The 26975-nt window shown below is 36.5% G+C and overlaps 1 protein-coding gene across 2 annotated transcripts in view; it reads left to right on the forward strand.

The window, feature by feature from the left end:
- The window catches only part of LOC129361788 (laminin subunit alpha-3-like), a 65705-nt gene extending 38900 nt beyond the window's left edge, over nucleotides 1-26805 (forward strand). Inside the window, exons 37-77 of one of the 2 annotated variants that reach the window (XM_055032882.1) lie at nucleotides 261-422; nucleotides 810-911; nucleotides 1012-1095; nucleotides 1376-1606; nucleotides 5670-5783; nucleotides 6817-6935; nucleotides 7029-7109; nucleotides 7195-7295; nucleotides 7380-7433; nucleotides 7539-7690; nucleotides 7870-7980; nucleotides 8077-8188; nucleotides 8281-8445; nucleotides 8548-8744; nucleotides 8925-9041; nucleotides 9399-9553; nucleotides 9715-9856; nucleotides 9946-10045; nucleotides 10125-10241; nucleotides 10770-10940; nucleotides 11083-11234; nucleotides 12173-12367; nucleotides 12444-12592; nucleotides 13331-13499; nucleotides 13599-13726; nucleotides 13833-13971; nucleotides 14071-14166; nucleotides 14273-14427; nucleotides 14539-14656; nucleotides 16043-16183; nucleotides 16272-16402; nucleotides 16631-16765; nucleotides 17456-17570; nucleotides 21422-21555; nucleotides 21679-21859; nucleotides 22857-23015; nucleotides 23096-23261; nucleotides 23577-23725; nucleotides 23920-24013; nucleotides 24838-24957; nucleotides 25641-26805. In XM_055032882.1, the coding sequence (XP_054888857.1) occupies nucleotides 261-422; nucleotides 810-911; nucleotides 1012-1095; nucleotides 1376-1606; nucleotides 5670-5783; nucleotides 6817-6935; nucleotides 7029-7109; nucleotides 7195-7295; nucleotides 7380-7433; nucleotides 7539-7690; nucleotides 7870-7980; nucleotides 8077-8188; nucleotides 8281-8445; nucleotides 8548-8744; nucleotides 8925-9041; nucleotides 9399-9553; nucleotides 9715-9856; nucleotides 9946-10045; nucleotides 10125-10241; nucleotides 10770-10940; nucleotides 11083-11234; nucleotides 12173-12367; nucleotides 12444-12592; nucleotides 13331-13499; nucleotides 13599-13726; nucleotides 13833-13971; nucleotides 14071-14166; nucleotides 14273-14427; nucleotides 14539-14656; nucleotides 16043-16183; nucleotides 16272-16402; nucleotides 16631-16765; nucleotides 17456-17570; nucleotides 21422-21555; nucleotides 21679-21859; nucleotides 22857-23015; nucleotides 23096-23261; nucleotides 23577-23725; nucleotides 23920-24013; nucleotides 24838-24957; nucleotides 25641-25783 (5556 nt within the window). In that variant the 3' untranslated portion in view covers nucleotides 25784-26805. Of the gene's footprint in view, nucleotides 1-260; nucleotides 423-809; nucleotides 912-1011; nucleotides 1096-1375; nucleotides 1607-5669; nucleotides 5784-6816; nucleotides 6936-7028; nucleotides 7110-7194; nucleotides 7296-7379; nucleotides 7434-7538; nucleotides 7691-7869; nucleotides 7981-8076; nucleotides 8189-8280; nucleotides 8446-8547; nucleotides 8745-8924; nucleotides 9042-9398; nucleotides 9554-9714; nucleotides 9857-9945; nucleotides 10046-10124; nucleotides 10242-10769; nucleotides 10941-11082; nucleotides 11235-12172; nucleotides 12368-12443; nucleotides 12593-13330; nucleotides 13500-13598; nucleotides 13727-13832; nucleotides 13972-14070; nucleotides 14167-14272; nucleotides 14428-14538; nucleotides 14657-16042; nucleotides 16184-16271; nucleotides 16403-16630; nucleotides 16766-17455; nucleotides 17571-18760; nucleotides 19223-21421; nucleotides 21556-21678; nucleotides 21860-22856; nucleotides 23016-23095; nucleotides 23262-23576; nucleotides 23726-23919; nucleotides 24014-24837; nucleotides 24958-25640 lie in introns of those variants that run through there. The other variant, XM_055032885.1, reaches the window with a different exon arrangement.
- Nucleotides 26806-26975: the final 170 nt, after the last annotated feature.

Raw genomic sequence — 26975 nt, forward strand, 5'->3', positions numbered from 1 at the left:
ATCATTTGCAGAGCTTTGTGAATAATTAAATAGTTATTTAATTAGAGCTATGATAAGAAAACAATATCAACAATACAACTAATAATTGCATGGTACTCTTTATTTTTTGAAAAGTAAAAATTATGCACAAGCATCGTCTCTGTTCTGCCAAAGACACACTGTTCTGTAAAATCAAAGTACAGAAAGCCATTATGAACATAATATTTACTGTAGTACATCATAACTCCTGTATCTTTTCTCCTAAAATTTACGGTGGTTAGTTTGTTGAGATGCGTGGCTGGCGTTTGGAAAGCCCAGACGGGGAGGAGGTTCCTTCAGTGCTGAACGCTATCAGTAACACAGCAGTGGCTGATATTCAGGAGCTTCCTGCTGCAGTTCAAGCCCTACACTGGGTGGCGCCACAGTCCTACTTGGGAGATAGGGTAAGTCAGCTCATCCTGAAACACAGCTCTTCATGTGCCCATGAATCAGTATATCGTCTCAGCTTATATCTAATTGGAAATTCAGTTTGCAAAATTGATTACAAATTGTTAAAATGAGCAAAGAATTTTTGTGAATCTAATTACCATCATGTCTAAATTTACACTAATTGTAGGTGCAATGTTCAAATAAATAACCCCTTATTATATTAATATTTGACTGACACCAAAAGCAGACGTAATATGTTTTGTTCAATCGAATACAAAATTCAATTGTTAAGGAGAAATTATCCATTATTTCATACACATTTCATTTTCCTGAAATGTTAGTCTAATTTTCTGAAATCTCATTCAAATAACAGATATTTACTCTTCCTTATCAATTCTTAGGTTTCATCTTATGGTGGCTTCCTCACCTACCAGTCCAAATCATTTGGGATTCCAAGTGAGGGCATGACTCTTATTGACAGACAACCAGACGTTCTGCTGACTGTATGTAATGGTCCCAGTACTTCAGCCTGACTGACCTGCTTTTTGCTTTCATTAATAAAAATCAGTCATATTTGCTTCTTTATTATTTCTCCTCCGTTAGGGTCGGGCTATGAGCTTGATCCATGTGGCTTCACAGGCTCCCCTTCCAGACAGGTTGCACCAAGACAGAGTCCAACTCTTGGAGGTAAAATATATTATATTGTCTGATACATGTAAGTATTTTAGAATGGATTTTAGTACAATCTGATGTTTAACCAAGCAGGGGTCATACAGATTGGTCCTAAATTACAGAATGTTTTTTTAAATTTTGAACTTTAAACTGGAAGTAGGAAAACATCAAACAAAAATGATAAAGAATATCTTACAGATTTCAATACACAGTAGGATACTTTCAATATTTTTCTTGAACGCACTCTACTCCACAATGTTGTTTCGATTTGACCCCATACTCTCATTTTTTGCAGGGAAACTGGCGTCATGCAGGCACCAACAGGCCTGTCTCCAGACAGGAGCTCATGATGGTCTTAGCAGGTCTGGTGGGCTTGAGAATCAGAGCCCTGTATTTTACTCAGACCCAGCGACTCAGTTTGGGGGAGGTGGGCCTGGAGGAGGCAACGGAGTCAGGAACTGGAGGTCCAGCAAACACTGTGGAAGTGTGCTCTTGTCCCACTGAGTACACCGGAGACTCCTGTGAGGTGAGAAGTTATGAGCAGACACACACTGATCTCAGATTAAAAGCATGCAAATTGCATAGAAATATGCAATTTCGAAGACAGGGTAAGTCAGCTCTTCCTGACTTACCCTGTAATCCTGTCGACATCCTGACTTGCCCTGTAAGTCAAGATGTCGTTGCTTTCAGAATAGTTAAAAGAGTAGAATTATTTTTTTGTATTCATTTAAATCATTTATTTATATATTGTATGTATCATGTGTATACTTCGTTTAAATGGTAGGTTTTGGTGATATAAAGAATTTTCCGGACGTCTTTACAATTTTTTCAGATTGTGAGGGCATGTATTGTGCACTGCCCATTTTGGGTGACTCCAGATTTTCTGCAAGATATATTTCTGAACTTAACCTAAACTAAAATGTTTAACTCTTGAAGTCAATCAATTATTTTTTTGGACGTATACATTGCTAAAAATAAATTCCCTTCTTATCAAAACTGACTTGCATTTGGAACAATTTTTAGTCATTCAACTTAGTAAAAACATTATTTTATTTTTATTAAAATTAACACTAGAGCAAGTACTGTTACCACCCTATTTCAGTGTAGGTTTTATGTGCTTTCAGTGATGTGGAATTTCAATCCTGGTTGTTTTCATTAGACAAAAAACGTTAGTTTTAGGCTACATTTTTGACAAGATTGTAAGTGCACAGAGAGTACTGACTAGAAATTACGAAGGTTTCTTTATTTTGTCCTTCATCATCTTGGAAGCCCTCCTCACAAGTTTTTGTCTTGTCTTTTCATCAGTTTTGAAAAAACAAGTTTTGCAATTTGCAAAATCCACAATTTTTGTCACATGATCATTATTTATTCCTTATCAAATCCTGTCTTTAGTAAAAAAAAAAAAAAAGAAGAAACAAATGTAAAAGAAACATACAAGAAAACACTGAGAAAAAAAACAGCAACACAAGTGGAAGGGTGGGGAGCCGGGTGGGGCAGAAACGGCATCCTGTCTTGTTAAGAAGTTGGATCTGGTCCTCATAATTTTTGGAGTGTCCCAACATGTCTGAACAAAATGTCACACCCTTTTCCTGGAGGAAAAACTGATCAGCAGAGGAATTTGCTGGAAAATACCACATTCTGAAAACAGCGCAGCAATGTTGTGGAGCCCCAGACAACTTTATGTGGCACAGTTATGTGGGTATAATATTAGTGATCCTAGGGAGCCAAACTCAGAATAGTTAGCGCTTCCTGTAATTAGTTACCTGAGTATTCGTTTCATATAGTTACTTTGGAAGAAAGATTATTTTGTTTTTGTTAAATGAACTTTTTATAGCGCTCTGAAAAACTAGTTTGTATTCACAATATTTCCGTTGTTTTGCCCACAAAACCAAATCAAGAAAGAAATTCAAGCAACGAGTAATTAAAGAAGAGGTGTCCTTGTAGATTTATTAGAGACATTATTGCAAGGGAATGTGTTATGTTTTTTCTTGTAAGGCTGTTTCCATAAACCTACATGTGTGTGTGTTTGATTGGGCATGTTTGAAGGAAGTTAATTATATGTGCCCGAAGGTGCTATGACACGGCGCCTTGCCTTGAAGCGCAGGGTGTGTTTCTAGGCAACATAACGTTGCTCATAAACCTGAGTGTGCTCACCTAAGTGTTCCTCCAACACACGCATTTGTCTGTAGCTGCATCTGACACACCCAAGTGTGTCTGCTGCGTGTGTGTTGGCAGTGATTCACAAATGAATGTCTGAATTGTATCATCTAAGGATGTCTGACTTTGCCTTCAGTCACAAATTTTTGTACACTCAGTAATATTTTTATTCTGTAACCAGGTTGCTGTGTATTGCAGACTTCTGCACAGGTCCCTCTTGAAAATGAGACCCAAATCTCAATGGGGTTTACCCGGTTAATAAAGCTATCTTTATATATATATATATATATATATATATATATATATAAATAATGTAAAAGCAACAGTTCATAAATATTCATAACAAAATACCTTTCAAGTAAATGCAAAGTTTTCTATGTAGCTGAATTTCTATTGACCTTACAGAAAACAGAAGAGAATAAAAACATTATCCACACGGACTGTTTATTACTATATTTTTACAAAAACTATGAAGTTTGAAAAATGTTTATGTCACTGACCGATTCTTTCTCAGCTCAACAACTGCAAGGTCAAACCCCTCCATTATCACCAGAACTGATGGCCAACAAATTAAATTTGTTTCCATGTCTTAATTGTTGACAAAAATATGAAGCTTTTCCCTGAATTATAAATCCTGCTTTTCTTTTAAGGTAAGATAGAAATTGGTGGAGTCAACTTTTCTTCTAGTTATTGGTCAATAATAGTCAATAATGCCTATATATGATTCACAAACACCTCTGCTCATGCTGGATAGCCTATATGAAGGTGCTTGCTATTTATTATAAATTATGGAGCCCTATCTCATCCCTGACTTACCTTGTATACTAAGGTAAAATGTTTATGTCTGCATGCCTGCCTGTCTTGGCTATTGGTATGTTTTGATTTATAAAGCTATTCTTAAGTTGACAGCACCTTATCGTTCGTCTTTCTTAACTTTAAATAACAGCCTCCGGTCTCAAGACTTTTTCAATTTGATGTTCCTCATGTCAGAACAGAACAGGGGAACAAAGCTTTCAGCTTTTCTGTCCCAACCTCATGAAACAGTTTACAATCCGAGCTTAAATGTAGAACATTAGTACGTCTGAATGTATACGACCATGATAGATGCCATTATGTTCACATTGCAGAAGTGCAGGTGTTTTACTTGAGTAATTTGTCTTATTGTAAGTTTATGTTTATGTTGACTATGTGTTATCACTTCTTCACTTTTGCCCACTACGTCTCAAGGAATATGTTTTTTTTGTTGTTCACAATGGAAATAATTAAATACTTTTATTGTGAACAGAACTAAAGCCAGCTGAAGTACCACCAGCGGCAGAGATACCACACTTTGACAACCATGAAGCTAAAGACATTGTTGTCAAATTCTTTTAGCCATAACTATAGCCCAACGGCATCCCTGACTTTTGTCAACTTAATGTTCTTTCTTTAAGACCTGTCCATGCATACCCTCGGTCTCCTTTTACGGTCTAAATTTGTTTTCCAGCCACCAAGATTATCTTATTGTGTATGTACATTTTTTGAGAAGAACGTAAAAGAGAGAGAGGGAAAGAGAGCGCAGGTGAGCATGTAAACACTTGTATGGAAGTGCTGGAATACACCAAGTAGACTCATGCTGACCTGCCCGGCTGACTCAGGTATACGGGGTGTGTCTTCATTGTGCCTCAGTGTGTGCATGTTTAAGAGGCTGAGAACAGGGGGAGCAAGGACTTACTTCACGCAGGAAAAACACCGGGAATGTCTGATACGTGCATGGATAGGCGCTGGTGTAGAGGGGTTCTGTTGCGGATCCTAATATGCTGGACTTTAATTGGTCTTTGCTCTTCTGGACCCAGACCTTTTGGCAAACGAGCGCAACCCCACCGCACTGGACATCATCACAGATTGCCTCAGAGGACTGACAGCCAGGGAGCTCAGCAGATAACATATCCGTCCTTAAATAGCCAAGGACAGGTCATTCAGTATCCGTCAGTTTCTGATGCTAGTTCTCAGGTCCAGGTAAAATCCTATGCTGCATTTTGTTGCGAAATAATGTTTTTTTTTTCACCTCTGCTGCTGCTTCCGCTGTCTTTCATCCTTCAAGTGTTAGTGATTTAATGGCTGTTATCTCTAAAAGCAAAGGGCAAGTTTCTCTGTTAATATGTTATGAAGCAAAATTCAGGCTAAGTTTATTGCTATGTGCAGTGAAAAACCTCCCGATCTGTTTTTAACATGATGTTCAACATGGAGGCAATTAATTAATAGCTTTACCATTGATAATTGCATTCACAAAACAACTTTAAGGTTAATAAATTGAACTGCGATGTTCCAAACCAATTTACTGCCAGTATGTATTTCCTTCCTACAGCGTTACACCTATAAAAAGAGTTAGAGAATAATGCTTTGAAGTTGCGTAATAATCTCTTTATTTTGGTGTGTGTTTTCTCTTTCAGAAATGTGCTCCTGGATTCTACAGAAAGACCAGCTGGCTGAGTTTTGGCCGTTGTCTGCCCTGTGAGTGCAACGGTTTGGCTGACGAGTGTGAAGATGAAACAGGGAGGTGTCTGGTAAGAAATCTCACATCAAGAAAGTGGCTTTTGATCTGAATTGGCCAATTGTTACCTAACCATGGCGTAATACTGTGGCATAATTTGCTAAGGTATTAACAGGATTAGCACTTAATCTTTTTTTTCCTAATAGTTTAGATAATGTCATTTCACTCTGTAAATTGACTTCAACTTTCCCCCCAAAAAATAATAAAATAACATAACTTAAGCTTGACCAAGTCAGGCTAAGAAAAACACCTTTTAGTGTAGCGCATTCTACTAAGGGAAGAACGCTCAGAATCAATTTGTTGCATCAGTACGGTGTTTAAACAGTGTTAGATCAGAGAGAACGAGTCTGAAGCCACAGCTGAAAGACTAAACGTATTACAAGAAATTTAAAAAGTAGTTCTGGTTTGAACTTCCAGCTTCCACCTGCTATGAAACACATTGGATTTTGAAATGCTGGCAGCCTTTTTGAAATTTCAAAGTTAATGCTCCAGGAAACACAGAGACTATAGTTTCCAGTTGATAATCGTGCTAAGCCTTAATATAAAATGCAAAAATTAGTTTGTCTTTGTTTTAAAACATTAAAACCCTGTTATATTGCTGCTTATGGAAGTAATTAAAGGCACATAGAAGGAGGACTACAAGAAAGTATTTAAAACAAGAGAAATAAAAATATGTAGCAGCTAAAATCTTAATTGTCAGGTCAAAACTTTTCAGAATGTTTTTGGAAATTGATTGACCACTTGAAGTTAGTCATAGACGGGACTTCTCAACTTCAGTGCACACAACTACATCTGTTACCGCTGGAATGTTTGTTTTAATTCTCATTAAAAATCCTCTTTTAAATTTCTCCCAACAACTTCCTCTCTTCCTCCTTAGAGATACCATAGAGTTTTTGCTCTTTGGAGTTCCAGTTGGAAAATTGTTATGCAAGACACTTAAGTCTGTGCCTGTGCTTGAAGTGTTTCCACTGAACTACATATTTATAGCTCAAAATCAAACAGACTTAGCTTATTAATGACTAATGAATGCCTTCTGACTTTTTCAGAGCTGCAAGGACAACACTGGTGGGGACCGATGTGAGCGCTGCAAGGATGGTTATTTTGGCAGCGCAGCACTGAGGACATGCAAACTGTGTCCATGCCCATTTAGTGTACCCTCAAACAGGTGGGTGGAAAAAAAAAAAAAATTTACTGTTTTGCTGTTTTCTAATGCAACTATTTCGGTAACAACAGTGTAATCTCTCTGATTCACGATCAGTTTTGCAGTAAGTTGCGGAGATGTGTTGGGAGACATCCAGTGTTCTTGCAAACCGGGCTACACTGGAGTCAGGTGTGAGAGGTGAGTGACCCAGAACGTGCAGACAGGAATGCTGCTGGCTTCTTTCCAATTTGATGCCTATTCATTAATGCCTTCTCTTATGCAGTTGTGCTCCTGGTTATTATGGTGACCCGCTGATACCAGGAGGAAATTGCCAGCCATGTACTTGCAACGGAAATGGAAACAACTGTGATCGTAGGACTGGAGGTTAGATCCTGCATTCTTTCTCTTTAAAATATGTAATCATTTAAAATCAGTTTGCAGTTCAAATCCATTGTGCTCTTCTTACAGTCTGCAAGAACTCCCTGGAGCCAGGAGACACAAACACAGATGAACACTGTCAAGGTGAATATATAAAAGAAAAGTAATCTCAGAGTTCTGATGATATCTCCGGCCATTCATAATACCTGAAGTGTGATGTTCTTCTTTTGTCCTCTGTTTTTCTTTCAGAATGTGATAATTGTGCTCAGACGTTACTAAATGACTTGGAAAAACTCGACCTTGAGCTGGCAAGGATGAAGGCTCAACTAGATAATGCTTCCGTCAGTGGCGCCTTAAAGGAAAGGCTGGACAAGCTTGAAAAGGCTGTGTCTGATACTAAGGTAATGCTTATGTCTTCATCTGTTTTTGCAAGATAGCGCAAGTCCTTTTCAACTTTTTACGGGTTTTCTTCCAGTAGTGCCCTCTATTTGGCGCCACCCATTTGCATTATGTCTTCTTGCTCACAAAGCAGCACATCCCACTTTGACATTAGATGTGACATTGTGTGTTGACTTTGCAGATCCTGGTCAACAAATTCAGCACTGTCATTAACATTCAAAAGTCCAAAGTGGACCAGCTTGAGGAAGACGCTGACAGCCTTGCAGATGACATTAAATCCATGAAAGACAAGGTTTCAAAAACATGTCTGATGTTTTATGATTGCTTCAGCGTGTAATTTAAGGAGCAGGTCTGTAAATGTGTAATTTTGTAACTTGATTTTACTTAGGTTGATAAAAGTGCTGGAGACGCTGACAAAGCCGTGGCCAATGCTGACAAAACCCACAAAAGGGCAAAAGACCTCGAAGACGAGATCCAAAAAATGCTTGCGAAAATTAAAGGTATAAGGAAGCAAAAGACAAATTTTCTCCTGATGTTGTGTTTCATTTTTCTTTTATTTCCTCCTCCTACTCACATTATGGGTATTTTGAAGACTTACTCTTTCAGCTGAAGAATGAGGGTCGAGGTGATTCGTTGCCTGCTGATAGTTTGACTAAAATGCTGGAGAAGGCTCAGTCCATGGTGACAGAGATGGAGAACAGAAACTTCACCGCTCAGAAGACAGCTGCTGAGAAAGAGAGAGCTGAGGCCATTAAATGTAAGTTACCCCATACAGAATATCCTAATGGGCGTAACCAGAGTAGTTGTGATGTGTGATATAAGTCATACTGACAAACCACACTCTATCATCAACTTCTAGTGCTTGACTACATCAAGAATAATTTTAGTAAGCAGAGTGACCAGAATGAGGCTGCAGCAGAGAAGATCCACAGCAACCTGAAGGATTACAATGCCAAGTTGAAGGACTTAGAGAAAGCTTTGGAAGAAGCAAGAAACCTGGTGAAAAAAGCCAATACCCAAAATGGTCTGAATGCCCAGACACTGAAAAACCTGGAGGTAAGCAAACAGCAATTCATACATGCTTGTTAGTTAATAGCAATAATCAACATTCATTTAACTGTCATTTGCAATGGTATTTTGCAGACATAGTGCTAGAAACTTCACAGGGTATCTGAAATTGTACAGTGAACCCTGTTGTCAGCACACCAACTCAGTTGATTTATGTTTTCCCTGCAGAAACGTGTTGATGACTTAAAAAACGAGCGTGAAACTGTTAAGAAACAGATAGTTGTGGCTGAGGAAGAACTGAAGAAGACAGAGGATTTGGTGAAAATGCTCTCGGACAGTAAGACGGTAAATTTCACAAATGTTCAACATATCTTCCTGAATTATTTTGTATAAATCAAGCCATAAATACCAACCTACAAAATGTATGGCTGTAAATTTGAGCATTTACAAATCTACTTTTGAGTTTTTAACACGCTAACTAGTCATAGACCTCCACTTCAAATCATATTGGACACCTTAAAGGATTTCTTTTTTCTTTTGCACTGAAATGTTTCAGATCATCAAACACATTTTAGTGCCAGAGAAATGAATGATGAGAAAATTTATCATTTCATCCAAATCAACTTGAAGCAAAGTCTGTGACAGATTCTTGTTTCTTGTAATTCAATGCTTGTCACGCTCTGCCTTCTTTTTGTTCTGCAGGAGTATGAGGCTCTAGCTGCACAGCTGGATGGTGCCAAGACTGATTTGACCAAGAAGGTGAATGAGATCACCAACGCAGCGGCAAAGAAGGACCTTGTGGAGGCTGCAGAGGAGCATGCGAAGAAGCTATCCGAGCTAGCAAAACAAATCAAGGAGTAAGTTTATTACAGTTGGCATATTAAAGGCATATTGATAAAATTAATTAGTATAGTATATTGTTTCCATAGTTGATTTTAAAGTTCAAACAGTACAATTCAGACATAATATTTGAAAATATTTTTTGTAAAAATATCTAAGAACCATCTTATCTCAATAGTGCTATGAAGAATGCAAGTGAACTTCCCAAGGTGCAGGATGCAAAGGATGCTATTGAGGCCTATAAGAACATTACAAAAGCGATTAAAGCTGCAGAGGCAGCAGCTATGGAGGCCAAAGACGCTGCAGATAATGCCCTCAATGTAAGCTTTTGAAATCAGTACATGAACAGAACATGCAACGATGAAATGTGGAACAAAGAAGCTTACATTTTGGAAATTTTTCTTTTTAGATTGTAAACAAAGAGAAACTCACAGATAAAGCCAAAGAACTAAAGGACAAGAGCAGTGCCCTATTGAAAGAGGCCAATGTTTCAGGACAAGATCTCCAAGGTATTTGGACTCCCTTTCCATCCATAATTTTTGAAATAAACTAAAACTTACTTGCTTTTCTTTTTTGTTGTTGTTGCAGGTTTTGCAAATGACCTCAATGACTTGAAGAATCGTCTGGCCAAAGCAAAAGAAAAGAAAAATGATCTCAAGGACCGCCTCTCTGATGTTGAGAGACAATTAAATGACACCAGCAGAGGTGGAGTAGAAAAAAATCCAAGCAATTATTTAGAATAATAGAAAAAAACATGTTATTGGCATTATAACAATGCATGCAGATCACAAGACAATTCATTCACAATACTGAGATTATGAAGACTAGGAAAGATTTCAGTAAAAATGTAAAAATAACTAACTTCCAATGATTTTGTTTATTTTTACTAATAGAGTAAACATTAAAGACAAAACTGTGTATTATGTCTAGATTTAATAATTTCAAGTTTTATCATTGTACGGATTACAGGATTTTAAGAGATTAAAATACTGAAAAAGTTACTTCAAGTGAAGAGTTTGCTTAAAGCGTTTATCTGCACTTCCACTAGTCATAATAGTAGCATAAACTTACTTTACCAGACAAAGTCATATGTTGTCAGGAACTGCAAAGCACTTTCTGAGACAGACCTCGTTATGCCTCAAAGTTTTATATTACTTCTGTCTGAGAAAGACATTTGTGACTGCTATAACGGCTATGCATTGTTTTTTTTTGTTTTGTTTTTTTTTCAATCAGATGCCATTGCGGATATGATTGAGGAAGCCAAGAGGAAAGCAACTTCAGCCAATAACACAGCTGCCAACACTATGGACAAACTCAATAAAATTAGGGAGGAAATCGACAAAATCAATGTGTCTCCTGTTAACGCCAATCTTAGCAAAGACCTTAATGAAGTGGAGAAGTCTGGTGAGTTTTCTAATTATTTTGATGAAGTGCTTCTCCTTTGTCTCGATAATGGTCATACTAAATATATTTCTGTGTGAATAGAAATGTAAAAAAACACTATTTTATACATTAATTTTTTCTGTCTCTCAACTTCTAAACACAGTGGAGGATTTTCTGAAAACAATTCCATCACTGGACGACAAGATCTCTGAGGTTGAAAACCTGACTTCCGGGTTTCCAGGCCTCAACAATATATCTGATAACATAATGAAGATCAAAGAACTTATTGAACAGGCCAGAGATGCAGCTAACAAGGTGTGTGCAATCAATCCCTCTAAATCCACCCTTACATGCAAATACAGTTCCATAAAAGATGTTTCCACCCTGTCCAATTTCTTATGCTTTTGTTTAGCTGTCACAATTAAATTTTAATACCAGACAGAATTTATAAATACAGTTTTCAAATGATTATTTTTTTAAAGAGGAAAAAGAACAACATGTAGATGAACCCTAACACTTTTAGGAAATTATTCTGTGGACTATTGAGACAAAAGTGGAACTTTTTTGGAAGGTGCATCTGATTTAAAACTAATGCAGTATTTGAGAAACAAAACATCATAATGACAGTCAAACATGGCAGCAGTAAGCGGGATGTTAGTCCCGGAACTAATTTGTACTTGTCTTATTTGATGGAAGCATGAATGTCATTGAGCTGACACCGATGTCTAAATGGCACAAAAATAAACCAAATAAAGGTTGTGGAGTGTCCTAGTCAAATCTAGACTTAAAGAAGATGTGGCATGATCTTAAAAAGGCTCCTCATGCTCCAAAACCCTCAACTGTGGCTGGAAAACAAAAAAGCTACTTTTCAAAATAGAGAGTCAGAATTTTGTGGAAGACTCATAGGAATTATTGCAAGCGTAAGATGGCAGTTGTTACTGCTGGGAAAGCACAACCACTTATTACGTCATGGAGGGAATTATTTTCTTACTTGCATAGGGTCAGGTTGGTTTGCAAAGCTTATTTCTTTTAATGCGTGAATTGATAGTTTTAAAACAGATTTGTTTTATTCACCAAAGTTATCCTTCTACAATATCAAAATTAATTTGAACCATTATGTGTGAAATTGAAGTGGGGGGAAGAAATCTGTATGGAGGGAAATACTTTCTCACAGAGTAGCATAATCTATTTCTTTAACAAATCAAGGTGAGGTCTACATGTCTATATAACAGTTTGTCTTGTCTCCTCTTCAGATTGCGGTCCCCATGAATTTTGCTGGGGATGGTCACGTCGAGCTGCGCCCACCAAAGAATCTAGATGACCTGAAGGCCTATACAACCCTGTCTTTGTCACTGCAGAGACCCAAGGGGAGAGGAGATGGAAGCCGCAGGCGCAGACAAGCTGGAGACAATACAGATATGTTTGTGTTGTACCTTGGCAACAGAGATGTGAGCGAATCAATATCCGTGGTGATTTTTAGATTGTAATTTTGCTCATGAGTCCTAACAAAACTATGTCCTGCAGTCCTCAAAGAATTACATAGGTATGGTGTTGAGGAGTAATCGCTTGTATGGCCTCTACAAACTGAATGGACAGGAGTATGAGCTGGAGTCTGGTTTCATTTCCACCTCCGACCCTCAGCCGGCCACATTTGATAAAGTGGATCTGCACAGGTGAGCTACCTTACTTCAGCTCAGCTCTTACAGTGTCTCTTCAACAGTTAGTTTTATTTTGCCACAAATTGAATTATGTTTTATTAGACATATATGTGATAGACAAATACAAAGTTTATAGAAGTGCAAGGAAAATTAGCAATGTTTTCCAAAAATCTTTAGAAGTTTAAACTTGAAAATCCAATGTTCATTTATCTTCTGATAACCCAAATCGAAATTCAATGTACCCAATTCCCTTCAGAAGTAAATACAGCCAATCTGTTTATAATGTAATCTCAGTATAAATCCAGTTGTTTTTATGAAGACCTCAATCGGTTTGAAATCATTAATAAATAAACAGCATCATGAACATTATGTACACACTAAATAGGTCAAGGATAAAGCTAGGAAGAAATTCACATCAGTGTTAGGTAATTTGGCACCTAACACTGTTTTAAATTTAAAATTTAAATTATGTGAAGCACTGTGCAGTGCCGACACTAAAAAGAGTAGGTCCAGAGATGTTTATGTGTAGTGCAGAGAGATTTTATGTTGGTCTTTTGCACACATTTCCAATTACATATGTTGACATTTGTAGCAGGGTTATGAAGAAAGCACTTCTAAAGATTTTACGGTTTTCCAACTGTACATATCATTACGGCGATATATGGATATTGCCGTAGTGTCATCTTTCTGTTTTGTAGAAAGATGAGTAGATGTAATAATCACAAATTCCATTTTTTCTTTCTTATGACTTAGAATTTACCAAGATGTGGAGCTAAAGCTTACCAAAGACATAACCTCTGGGCCACCTGATAAGGAGTATAGCAGTCGTCAAACCAGGCAAGGATGGGAGAACAAGAACCTCCTGAAATTCAGTCCTGATGACGTTGTCTTCTACGTTGGAGGCTACCCATCCAACTTCACTGTGAGGAGCTGTAGCACACGTACCGACATTCAATTGACAGACGGTTTTGTGTCCAGCATAGTCATCAGAAATTCTTTCTTGTGCTCCGTTTCACTTCAGCCTCCTCCCTCTATGAAGTTGCCAAAATACACGGGCTGCATCGAGTTCTCCACCTTTAACAGGAAGGCCATGAGTCTCTACAATTTCCAAAATAAAGAAAGGATCAATGTCCAGACTCCCTGCAAGAGGTACTGAGATTACAACTTCGAAGTATCATTTTGATGTCAGTGAGTCTGTGTGTTATTTTCAGAATTTGATGACATGTTTTTCTGTCTGCTGCTTGGTTCCTTCTAGAACTGGAAGTCCAGTAGATGCAGACTTTTATGAAGGCACCGGATATGGCAGAGTGGACCTAAGCCAAACGCCAAGAAATATTGACATAAGTTTCAAGTCTAGCGTGGAAAATGCTTTACTCTTCTTCATGGGAGATGAGGTAAAGAATCTTTGTGATTAGAATTTAATTACATTTCTAATTAAATTACAGTGTATAATAATGTTTACCATAACTTCTTTTTTCTCCTCTGTGACACAGAATAATTACTTAATGGTGACTGTGGAGAAGGGTTACATTGTTCTTCAAAGTAATGGGATCCCAGCCCCATCTAAAGGATCAGAAAAAGTGTTCCCAGTAAGGCAGATTTTCTTCTTTTTGTGGTTCTTCTGGATGGTCTTCCTTTGAGTTTTATTCCCTTCAAAATTAACAATTTATTTATTTTTTCTACTTTTCTTTCTAGGTTCAAGATTTTGTGACTGTCAAGATCATTTTTAGGCCTGACAAAATAAGTGTTGTTACTAGCGGCTCACCAATTGGGGTCCCATTCACTCAAAACGATTTCAGCAACATTAAAGATTTCTATACTGGTGGTGTAACACAAGAGATCAGGAAAAGGTACATCCTTATCAGCATTTTTTTATTTGTGTATTTCCATCATGTTTAAATGAGACCTGTATATAGCCTGTGGGGTTTTTGTTTTGTTTGTTTGTTTGTTTTTTATTTAAGGTGGGGCATCACCACTCTACCATTCAAAGGATGTGTGAAAGATTTGAAGGTGAACAGCAATTTTAAACCGGTTGATGAACCAGTGGGAATCAGCAAAGGCTGCTTACGAGATTCACTGGTATGACTTTCACCTTATTTACACTGAGCAACTGAAATATTGTTATTACTGTGAGGAAAAGCACAGATCCATTCAATGAATTAGATTATTGAAAAGTTTATTGACTTCAGTCACTCTGCCTCTAATTGAAACGCATTACATACTAGTGATCATTATTTCTTACATACAGATAATGAAAACATGACTTTTAAGATTAGAATATTACATCAGATCGACATACCTTCTTAAGGTTGATATTTTTTCAAGGTACTCTTAATCTGACCAATAAGTCTCATCCGATTACCTAAAAAACTACATTTTGTTTTCTTCTGTAATACTTCACAAGGTAAGAACATACGGAGTTGTGGTCTAGTGTAGAAGCATATAAAGTTTTTCTGCTATACAGGTAAAAATGAAATGTTTCATTTTTATTTTCTGAAGTGACAATGAAAGGTCATTCGTTTGTAGAAAAGGAATCTACTCTCAGGTGGTCTCTGCCAGACACATTACCATTAGCAATTGTAGCAAGATAAAGATATAAAACAAGTAGCCAAATCTTCAAAGACTCAAATCAAAGTCAATCTTCCTTTATGGTCATCTCACATCCAATCTTTGATTAAAAACTTAGTTACATTTTACTAAAGCCCCAACAGTGTTTAGTGACTCCTTTTTGTGAGGGTGAACAGGGATACATTTCTTTTAGCTGGCATGAAGATGTATATTTGTCCCAGAGACTTTCAAATTTGAGGCCACACTTTGCAGCAGTTGTCTATGCCCTCATAGCTTTGGAGATTTGTTTATTTCTTTCAGGACCTTGCTCTCTGTGTGATGTGGAAAAATGAAGCTTTCATCTAGTCAGTTTTTCTTTAAATTATTGTCCCGCTGTAAATATGCGCAAGTTTAGGCAAGCAGCTTTTTGAGAAGCCAATACCAGACCTCTGGTTAGCGATACATGTTAGCCTTATTTGAATGGCAAGTAAAATATTACTTATTGTTCCTAGACATACTAATTAGATTCAAAATGTTATTATTATTATTTTTTAATCCTCAAGTAAACCAGGTTTATTGTTGAATACCATTGTTTACACTGACATCCACTGTATGGTTAAAATAAAGTATAAAACAATATATAAAAATATTACTAATAATTACAACAAAACTCACATGAAACCATATAAAAAATGTGGCACTAAAGTGACTGGTTTCAGCTGTCTTTGCATGCATCTAAGATAGAGAGGAGGGTTGAATGAAGGCAACTCTAAATGTACTTTCATCTTAAACTTTATCTGATGAAATTAACATTTGGATTTTTATTTTCAATTTGATATTATGCTATTGCAATTAAAGATGAATTTATTTAAAAGCTTTTTGTCACATATCTTCATGTGTGTCATGCGTTCTGTTTAGAGTTCTTTCAAAGCACAGTTTGACTTGGGGAGCTCCCTGAAGGCAGATCTCCAAGATTTCAGCTTGGAAAACAACGTAATTGTGTCTCTTGGATTCAAGAGCACAGAGACCCAGGGCATTATTTTGCAGAACAAAAAACTGGTAAAGTTACTTCTCAATTTTATGACAATCTTTTCTAACATGCTTGTGCAAAAAGAAATAAAATATTTATTGTGGTTTTATCCTCCAGGAAAACCAGTTAAACATTGCTATGGAAAATGGCTATGTGATTCTGCACTTTGACACCAAGAAATGGAAATCAAACAAACAGTACAATGATGGAAACTGGCACTATGTGACTGTCACCAAAAAAGACGGAAGGTATTAAAAATGTGTTTCACATGTTCTAAGAATGTAATAAGAAACCAAGTAATGCTTACTGAAATACTGAACATAGTGTGTAGTTCTTCCGTTACAACTGTGATTACTTAGGCTTACTATTTTAAATCCTAAAATAAAATAACATTTAATCCAAAATCAGGAAAACGTTACATTTTGAAATACTTGTTGCTACAAATGTTTTTGTTTTCTTTTTTTCTTTTTCTTAAGTGTTGCACTGCAGATTGATGATGTAGACTACGGTCAGGAAGAGAGTGGCACCATATCCATACCTGACACAGCGGGCTCTATTTTGCTCGGAAAAGATAATTTCAAAGGATGCATTTCCAACTTGTACACTCGAAGGTAATTTTTCTTTCTTTCTGTGCCTATTAAAGCTATAGTAGGTAACTTTAATAAAAATACTTTTTACATATTTGCTAAAACTGTCACTATGTTGTGACAGTGTAACATGAGACAGATACTTTGTGAAAAAAATGAGCTCCTTTGCTTCTTCCCAGTAGTCCTATTGCTCTCTGCAGAAATATGAGGCAACCAGACTCACACATGCAATCAGATCCAGGACGAAGGTCTTTGTGTACTCCTCAAGATTACTGGTTTGCTGGAGCCATGCTAACGGCAGACAAACAACTTACTGTTACAGAGAAACATGGCCATCATTAGTGGCCATGTTTCCTAACCTATGCATTCAGCTCAGCTCTGTGCAGCAGAGAGCAAGAGAGGGGTTGTGAGCAGCATGATGGTGGTGGACATCATCACCCTTCTCCTGGCTCTGGTTGTTTTTGGCCGAGTGCTATATTTCTGCAGATGACATAAGGACCAAAAGGAGTAGGCAGAGGAACTTGATTTTTTCACAGATTGTCTGCCTCATATTATACTGTCATGAAATGGCAGTTTTTTAACAAATATGTCCAAAATATATTTTTTGTAAAAGTTATCTACTTCAGCTTTAGAAGTTAAATATATGTGATTTGGGTTGTTGTACCGTGTTTCTTCCAAGGTGTGATCTTTGTCTGATGTGATTGTGTTTTGCAGCCCAGTCGACGTGTTTAAGCCTGCAAACTTACATGACTTTGAGGCTTCAGGTGATGTCCAGATAGATGTGTGCACTGTCAGCAATCCCTTTCAACTGATAACAAACAACAAAAAGGTGAGGTTTGACATTTATGCACAACTGAATTCCAGATCAGAAAGTTGTCTTCGTAAAATACTTAATTCCATTATTCCAAATTAAAAGGGTATAAATCAGAGTTCCCCAACCCACGACCTCAGGGCTCACAGTCCCGCATCTGTTGTTGCACACCTGCCTTGAATGGATAACTACGAGGTTTTGGTAGCTCTTTGAGACTTGGAGGCATGCTACGTATATAATGCCTTTTAATCAGGTGTGCTAGTGTTGGGACACATCTAAAATTTGCAGGACACCAGAGAGTTGGGGACTGCAGGCATAAATAATAGTTGTTGTTTTTTTTTGTTTTATTTTTTTTTTACTACTTTTCTTTATCTTTTATTCCACAAGCAAAACACAACCTTGTGGAAAAAAGCACAAGGCAACTGACAATTCATCCAGAAGTTACTGAAGAACGATGACAGAATGTCCAAAATGTGTTTACCGCTCAGGAAAAGAGTGAAAGGAAATACTGCAGCTTTAATTTATTCTGATGAAATTTTGACAGTGATTTATTCAGTTAATGAGCAGTCAGAATAATTGCTGACTGCTCCAGTGGCTTGGAGACTTAAATGGGCAACCAATGAAGGGATTTTAAAGCCATGAAAAGTCCAGTCTGCTGATAACTCACCACAGAGATGAATGACTGAAATTAGCATTATTCAGGTAATATGTTGTTGTCACACTATGTCGGCTTTAGTGTGATGATGTCATTCCATATGTGCTCCAGTTCTGAACAGCATTGTAACTGCAAAGCACATAGGTATAAAATGTGGGTCATTGTTGACATCTTGGAGTGATGGGAATCTGAGTTTCTGGCATAGTCTGTTTAGGTGGATTAGGAAAAAAACAATCACACATTCATATGACGTACTTCAGCTAAAAATGTTTATGTGCAATAAAACATTTCAATATATGTTTACAGCCATGGATAGGGAAAAATTTCAAAATGTTCATGTTATGCATTTACATAATTTTACATTTTCTCAGCAATAATGTTTTTTTTTGTTAAATCTGTATTGTTTTCCTCTGCGGAAACTGTGATATCTAATAATTTGTGACCTAATGCTTGCTTTCTCTCTTATGAAGGAAATCATATCGCATTTTCCTCTTACTGTCACTTTTATCAACTTGACATTATCTGTATTAAATTTTGCTGCCTCATTTTCTAGAGATGAAGAAGAAGGAGACCAAACCCTGCAGATGACGACATCAATCTAACACTGACTGATGTACCCCTATGATTTTTTTCTAGCATATGCACAAGCTCATTTATTTACTGTGTACTCTACACAATAATAAAAAAATGTTTATGAATGTTTCAGTACCCATGCCAAACAACAAAGTGTATTGCATTTCATCCTTTGTCCATTATATTTGTGTCCGCTATCTACATTGTGAATAATAACCCTGAAAGGAATCTGTTTTTTCGCTTTCTTCCATGTAATCCTTCTAAGTCATTCACAAGCACCTTGTTTTTAATTCACTAATGACACATAAAATCATGCTTGATTATATAATCAAAGAAATGTGCTCTAATCACAGCCGATTTTAGTGGCCGCTTCCATCACTTTTTAATCACCTTTTCTAACACTCTTTGATCTGTGTGAATAATAAATAATCATGAAGTTGCATTTCCGGCTAAATGTGTGAATGATGTATGCTGACCAGCTTCGCTTAAGAAGCCAAGGTGAAGCAGAGACATCGGTTAAAGTGTGCAAATTCACAGAAATATCAGAAGAAAAGAAATTCTCAAAGAAATGTGTTGCAGTAATCAAGTGCAAGCAGAGTGAACAGCACCGACTGAAATGTTAGGGGTGAGCTGTGAGTATGTTGTGTATGGTCATGTAGACATGAGGTTAAAATGCTCAAAAGACATTTTCAACTTTTTAGTTTGCAGTAGTACCAGATAGAAGATCAGACTTTGGCTTATTTATTTGAACTGAGTTAGCCCTACGGCAAAGATTTCAAGACAACTATTCCTGCAAAGGTTTTAGGAGCATAAGCATATAGAGAAAACCGCAAGTTAAAAGTTTGGTAATTTTTCCGTTTGCATTCAGGTAATTGGAGAGGCAGTGAAGGTCCTTTAACATTGCAAATAGTTAAATCTGCACATTTTGAAGATGGTTTTAGATCCCAAAAAATCTAGAGAAAAAGGAAAGAATGAGCTGATTTCAACAAAATTTACACAATAGTCCTAAAATTTACATAAGAATACATTAAGTATCCACTGAAGGACAAAAAAAGAGACCTTGAGAAGAAGCTAGAGGATTACTCGCATAAGCCTCACCATGAGGTAAAAATATCTAGGCTTTTCTTTACTGTCACCTCTGGATTATTTTTCTTTAATCAAATCTACAATACATTGATTCCACTAATCACCCTTGTCTTTGCTTGCTCATTCTCACTGTAAACAATAGGATATTTTGGTGTGGAGCCATATATTAACCTTGATTCACAATAATTGAATAACGTGAATTATGAATTATCAGCCGCACGGGTTCACGGAAGTACAATAATATGGTGCCACTTTCACTTTACACATCCTGAATCAAATAAAAAATCAGGGAATGCAAACTTTTGGAGTGCAAAGGTTAGTTCTTATGAAGCTTTATATGAAAGTGTGAAGAAATAGGTGTCACAATAAAATAGAAGGACATGGGATCATATCTGCATTTACCTTTATTTTTATTAGAACCTGAGCTAGATTGGTACAATTAATGCTAGAGGTTTGGTGATAAAGGAACAGAGTACATTCACTGGCGAAACCCATTCTAATTTAAAACTATGAATGAAAACAAACAGTTTGCCTCCTAAGGACAGTGTCCAACTGCAATTCTTATCAGTTGGTGAATAGATGACAAATAAAATCTGAATTTGAGATATTTTTTTTAAATAGACTTGTGCTAGCCAATTGGCCAGTTATCCACTGTCTGACTAATTTGTAGTATACAGGTCAAAGGCACAAATTTATATATTTTCACATTCATTACATGCGTACAAGCAAAGAACTTCCACTGTATTTAGTCTACTAAAAATATCAATAAACAGCTTGTCGTTGATTCACTTCTTTAATTTGAGCCAAAACCAGGTAAATATCACAGGGTTTGTGCTTTGATGCAAAAATACAATGTATTATTTGAAGGGATCTGCTGAACTGTTTTCCTTTTTTGTGTGCTGTAATCCACTAAAGAAAAAAAAGGAGTTGGTAGATCAGAGCCCAAAGAAAAAATGAAACATATATCAATTTTAAACTTTCAGCTACCAACCATCAACTAGAATTTAATTAACCACTTCAGAAATCCATTTGAGAAAAACTTTACATGTAAATAAATTTAATCTGTCCCTTTTTTGTTTGTTTGTTTACCTTCATGGTGGAAGGCAAGCCCTTTTAGACAAATGCTACATGAGAATAAAAAGAAAGTTCCCATTAGTCTGACTTTTACTGTGAAGTGAGTAAACTGGAATTTATTATACTACTCAAATACAAGCCTGAAATTTCCAATTAAAATTATTTAATTTTGGAAAAAATGTTTTCTGAAATTTAAGATTTAAAAAGTAGCAGGTATTCTTTTTAGAAATAAAAATGTAGCCTAGTAATAATACAGACAAAGCAGGCCTGTTATATATATATAAAAAAAGTCTAAATCTAAAGTCACAAAAGCTTCATATTTGGCAGAACACATGCTTGTGATCATTTTTGCAACTCAAAAGCATGCTGCCTTATTTCCCAGCAGGGTGGGAGCCGTCCAGAGACCTGCAGCTGATAGGAATTCAAATATCAACTTGTATTAAGGGTCTTCTTCTTTTTCTGTTTTTGTGCTACTTTTCAGGATAGCGTGAAGCAAATAATAAATGAAAGCACTTCGGTCTGTGAATTCCCAGCCACGCTTCAACATGCTTATCGCATGGGAGGGCCTGCGAGCAGCCTAAGCTACAGCCTACCATTACAGGTCTTACAACCCAAGTGAGTGGCCAGTTTCCTTATGATCTCACATCTATGAATACCAAGTGTGCAAATAAAAATCAGAGCTGTAATTGAGAGGATTGTTTTCTCTCTCTCTCTCTCTCTCTGTTTTATTTTGTCCAGGCCTCACTTCTCTCTGGATGTCAGGACTCGGTCTCCTGAAGGTCTGCTATTCTTTGCAGCGACCAGAGGAGGGCAGTCTCATCTGGCGTTGTACATGTCTAAGGGCAGGATCAGACTCTCTGTGGGAAAACAAAGGGAGATATTCAACAGAGAGAAGTACAATGATGGAAAGTGGCATTCGGTTAGTAAATATACATCACTGTATACAAACCTCCGTACATTTACGGCTAAAACCTGATGTTTACATGCTCTTCAAAAAAAAAAGACACTTGCCTCGACATGGGTGAAATCAAATCAGTCATAATCTTTTCTGTTTTAGGTCAGGTAGGGTTTCTAAAATTATTTGCATTTGCCAAATACCAGAATAATAAGCGGTAAAGTTTACATGCTGCATTTTCTTAATAGTTGATAGAATTGTTTTTGAAACTGTTTAGTGTTGGTTGATAAATTAGGATCTTGTCCCACAAGCTTTTTTCAGTGCTCTGCTTGCAAATTTTCTCACATGTAAACGTGATTTTTCTGTAAGGGGATGGTGATAATGGGCAATTTTAGTTTAATTAGACATGTTTTGAAAAATCAAGAATTTAAAACATCTGTCTATGTCGTTTTTTTTCGTGTGATGATGCCATTCCTTTCTGATTGGCCTGTCAGCTCCTGGTGGTATTTCACTACAAATAGTTACATTCGCTTACCAATACAACTTCAGCCAGATGTTAATGCTCACATTTGGAAACAAACATTCATTTCTGGAAAACAAAACCTGCCTATACTATCAAGCCTGGACATTCCCATTGTGTTTATGCATGTGTAAAGTGTAGTTTTGAAAATTAATATGGTACCGTCAAGGATTAAGAAATGGCATTTATTCAGCAGATTTTTTTTCCCCATAAATTCACAAAAGATACCTGTGTGTTTGAGATGTTCCCTTATCGCACTACAGATCTGTTTTCACACCAGAAGCTTGCAAAACCATAATGCAATTTCTCATTTGGATTATAAATCCTCTCATTATTTTTAAGAAGTAGAAATAATTTTAGTAATCTTAGATAAACAACAGCAAAAGTTGTTGTTTTTTCTCACAGTTTTATGTCTTGTTTCAGCTATATCATGACTGCCATCCCTGCATCATTCAGTCTATTTTGCGAACCAAAGTATGTGTTGAACATATTTGTCTGTAGGTCATATTCAGTTTGGAAAAGAAGAAGTTCCGGTTGGTTGTAGATGGGATCAAAGCTCAGGATGGTCAGCTGACCAACTCTGAGTTGAAGTCCATGCAGCAGTTTCTCCTACCTGCATACCTGGGCAGTGCACCAGAATCCCTTCAGAAAGAGTTAAAGGTAGCAAAACACTAAATTCATTTAACATTTCTGAAAAATTGTGGCTAGTTTAGTAAAATAAATACTACTTTTACTTTCAGTCAAAGGCTCTGCCGAAGCAAAGTGTGTCCGGCTGTGTGCGTAATTTTAAGATGAATGGAGCACTGATGTTAAACCCATCATCAAACTATGGTGCAGGACCCTGCTTTGAAGGGCCGACACAAAAAGGGGCGTATTTTGCAGGAAATGGAGCACATGTCGTAATCAGTAAGTAGCATCACTTTTGTGCTCTTTTTGTGCCACACTTCTATTTCTAATCTATCGTTTAAAAGAGCACCATGGTTTCTTCACATGAGCAAATGAAATATTGTTGTTCTGTAATACTCTGAATTGGATGATGGTGATTTTTTTTATTATCTTACTTATAATTTAAGTCTTTTAGGGACGTATTTTAGTATATTAGAAAAATGTTTTACAGTATTTAATATTTAGAAACTACAAAACTCAAAAATATGGTTTCTTAGTTGCTCCCCATTACATTTTTGTAAATCACATTAGCTGCATTTGTTTTCTGTATTTCAGATGACTCCTTTGTTTTTGGTTCTGACCTGGAGCTGCTGTTTAACATACGTCCCCGCAGTCAGACTGGACTCCTGCTTCATGTCGGTGATTCCACTAGTCATGTAAACACAGTGGGCCACTTTCTCAGCATCTATATGCTCGGGGGAGAGGTGAGAATACTGACATGCTTTCTGCTGCCACAGAACTGTCTTAAATGTTTGCTGTGCATAAAGCCAACCTAAATTAGGTCGGCTTGGTTTTAAAATTGGTAGCTTCAAAGTCAGTTGATTCTACCTTCATTATCGCAGTTGGCTTTATTCGTATGGGGTTAACATTGAGATTTTGCATATGTTTCCATTTGCAGGTGGTGGCGCACGTGAACAATGGAAGAGGAGAGTACATGACATCAGTGAAGCCAAAAATCTCTTTATGCGATGGAATATTTCATAAAATTTCAGGTGAAACAAAACTTAAAATTGTACTAATACCCAATACAAATATTGAACCAAATATGAAATAATGCAGTCACATGTTTTTAACTAAGACCAACAATGAGGTGGACAAAGAAAATTTTTATTGATTATGGAGCAAAATATATATTTTTTGCACACTTATGCGGTGTCATGATATTTTATTCTAGGATGTCACTTTTTAACATCTTGTTGTATTTATGAATAAAGCTTTGAAACACTGGTCATGGTCAAAAGATTCTCAGATCCAATCAACATGTCAAAAACACAATTTTATTTGAATTGTGCTGAATGGTGAAAATGCTTATCTCTACCATATGTGATGCTATGTTATTCAATATATTTGTTTACAGAAACTTCATTCACTCTAAATAAATCAAACATCAAACAATAATAATCATTCTCAGCTGATAACTAACGGATTTGTAGTCAGGAACAAGCTTCAAAAAATCTTCTGTCATAAAATAATCTAGAATTTATTTTAAGAATCAGTTTATTTTCTCAAAATAAATTTGCAGAGATGACCTCTGCTCATCCGGGCCTTGATGCTTTGCTCTTTGGTTTCAGGTTTTAGTAGCCTCAGCAGTTTCCTTAGTTGTTTTGTTTGCTCGGTTAAGACCAGTAAAGCTGACTCATCCAAATGGAGGAGTCATTTTTGTTACCAAAAAGAGTTAGTATCTTTTTCAGCTGAAAGCTATGATACCTACTGCTACATTGGTAAAAAAATATAAGTACTTTAGTGAAAAAAGTATTTGTTTACTTATGTGCCTGTAATTACTTAGTCTCAAATCTTTCCCCCATTTTTCTCCTAGTAATCAAGAGAAAAAATGTTGTACAACTATCTGTGGACACATTGGACAACTACAAGATAGGTCCACCGTCTTCTACTTTCCCTTTGACCAAAGATCCTCTTTATGTCGGTGGCATTCCTGGTGAGTATCAGTGTTCGTAATGTTCTTAATTAGTGAGATTCACAATTGAATATTATCAATTCATGCTAAGTTAAATGTAATAAAAAATATGATTGTAACTTAAAGTAATGCCAAATATGTAAATAAACATTTTGCAAGTTCATATACAGGTTACATGACCACTGTTTTCTTCTTGAACTTTAGTACATTTCACTGAGTGTTCTATCTACCAAATCCACTTCAAATAAATACATTTCTAGCAAACATAAAATTAAGAATTTGTAGAGTAAAGTTAGATAATGTACAATTAAATAAATACATATTTGGTTCAAAAATAATCCTCCAATTGGTTCCGCAACCATAATTAATGAGAAAGTTCTGCATAGTGCAGCTCCTTGAATGAATGAATGACTGAAAGAATGAATGAATAAGACGGCTGTTATCCACCATGCATATACTCTATCAGCAAACCACACAGTAGGAAGGAAATAAGTTATGCAATTTTTTTTAATATAAATTTTTTCTCAATTACATAAATTCGCTCAAATTCACAGTATCATAGTGGGACTATACTATTAAAATAAAAGATTAATTTGTTTTAGGGTTCAATATTAGAAGATCCCTGAACAAGCCATCATGTATTAAAACAAAGTTACAAAAGTTACCACTAATTTGTTTACTATCTGAACATTTGTTTTTTACAGAGACGCTGATGCAGCAGATGCTTCCTGTCACATCCTCCTTTGTGGGATGTATCCAGGACATGAAGGTCAACGACGTATCAGTCTCCTTCCACAGGTCATCAGGCGTGTTTGGCCCTGTCAACCTCAAAGAGTGTCCGGGCTGAGCAGTTATGCTTGAACAAGCCTTGGGACCACGTCCTCTACCCACAATGTGCAATCGGTTAAAAGACAGAGAATGTGCCTGTGTGTCAGAATGTGTGGTGTGTGTGTCTGAAGGGATGTGAGTGGGGGCTGTTTGCAGCAGCTTACAGGTTTATCATTTTAGCTGCTCTATATTTATTCTGTGATAAAATCATATTCTTGGACAATCTTCCTAACCGCAACACAACCAGATGCATGTCTCCATTGATTCTTTCTCAACAACCAAATGCTACTGAACAGACTGGTGATTATTGATCAGGGGAATTCATCATCAAAAACCCAGCACTTTAAGAAAATAAATGTTGCCTTCTCAGATGGTGCTGCAGTTGCAATGAAAACTACTAGCTTTGTTGTCGATTGTAGTTTTTTCTCTGTTGGACTCCAATTTTTATAATAGAATTATTATGTTTACACCTGCAGTGCTTAAGTCATTGCTGTTTCAGGGGTCTCCAAGCTATTATCTATTTATTTCCACCTGCCTGCATGTAGAGGTCTGCTTTGTGACTGGTTTAAAACACCTGCGATCCTCACATTTGATCTAAGTTATCTTCCCATTTTGCATTCCTTTTGCATGAAATTTATGACGTTCTCTGTCGATTTTTCACACCATAAGAGAGCATGGATTTTAATTTCTATTTATTCTATTTTTTCTGATAAGTAATTTTTAATTTATGACATTAACATAGCTTTCACAACTGTGGTCAGTCATGAATTGGGACCATTACAAAAGAGCTGCAAACAATTTACAACAACTTAGTACAGAACTAAATGTGTATTAAAGATGCTTAAATTTCCCAACAGGTGTTTACTTTTCTGTTTTTACATTCATACCACAATTGTTATGAAATGCGTTATAAGAATGCATTATATACTTGGACGCATTTGGACATGCATTCCTGCCTTGTGATGACCGATTTGTAAACCTGTTCCATCATTGTTTTTATAGTTTCTTTGGCAATAAAAGATTATTTGATTTGTGTTTGAAGTGGCAATTAATTTTTTCATGCCTTTCATGTTGCATTTCCTTTGGTCAGTTTAATAAAGCTTTATTAAAATTGTGATAAGATTGACTTACAAGGTAAAACAGGTAAAAATTACCTCAAAAGAAACTTTCATTTGTATCACCATCTATAACTGAATAATTGATAATTATAT

This window comes from Poeciliopsis prolifica, unplaced genomic scaffold, assembly GCF_027474105.1.
Source record: "Poeciliopsis prolifica strain line A6 unplaced genomic scaffold, Auburn_PproV2 SCAFFOLD008, whole genome shotgun sequence".
Lineage (NCBI taxonomy): Eukaryota > Metazoa > Chordata > Actinopteri > Cyprinodontiformes > Poeciliidae > Poeciliopsis > Poeciliopsis prolifica.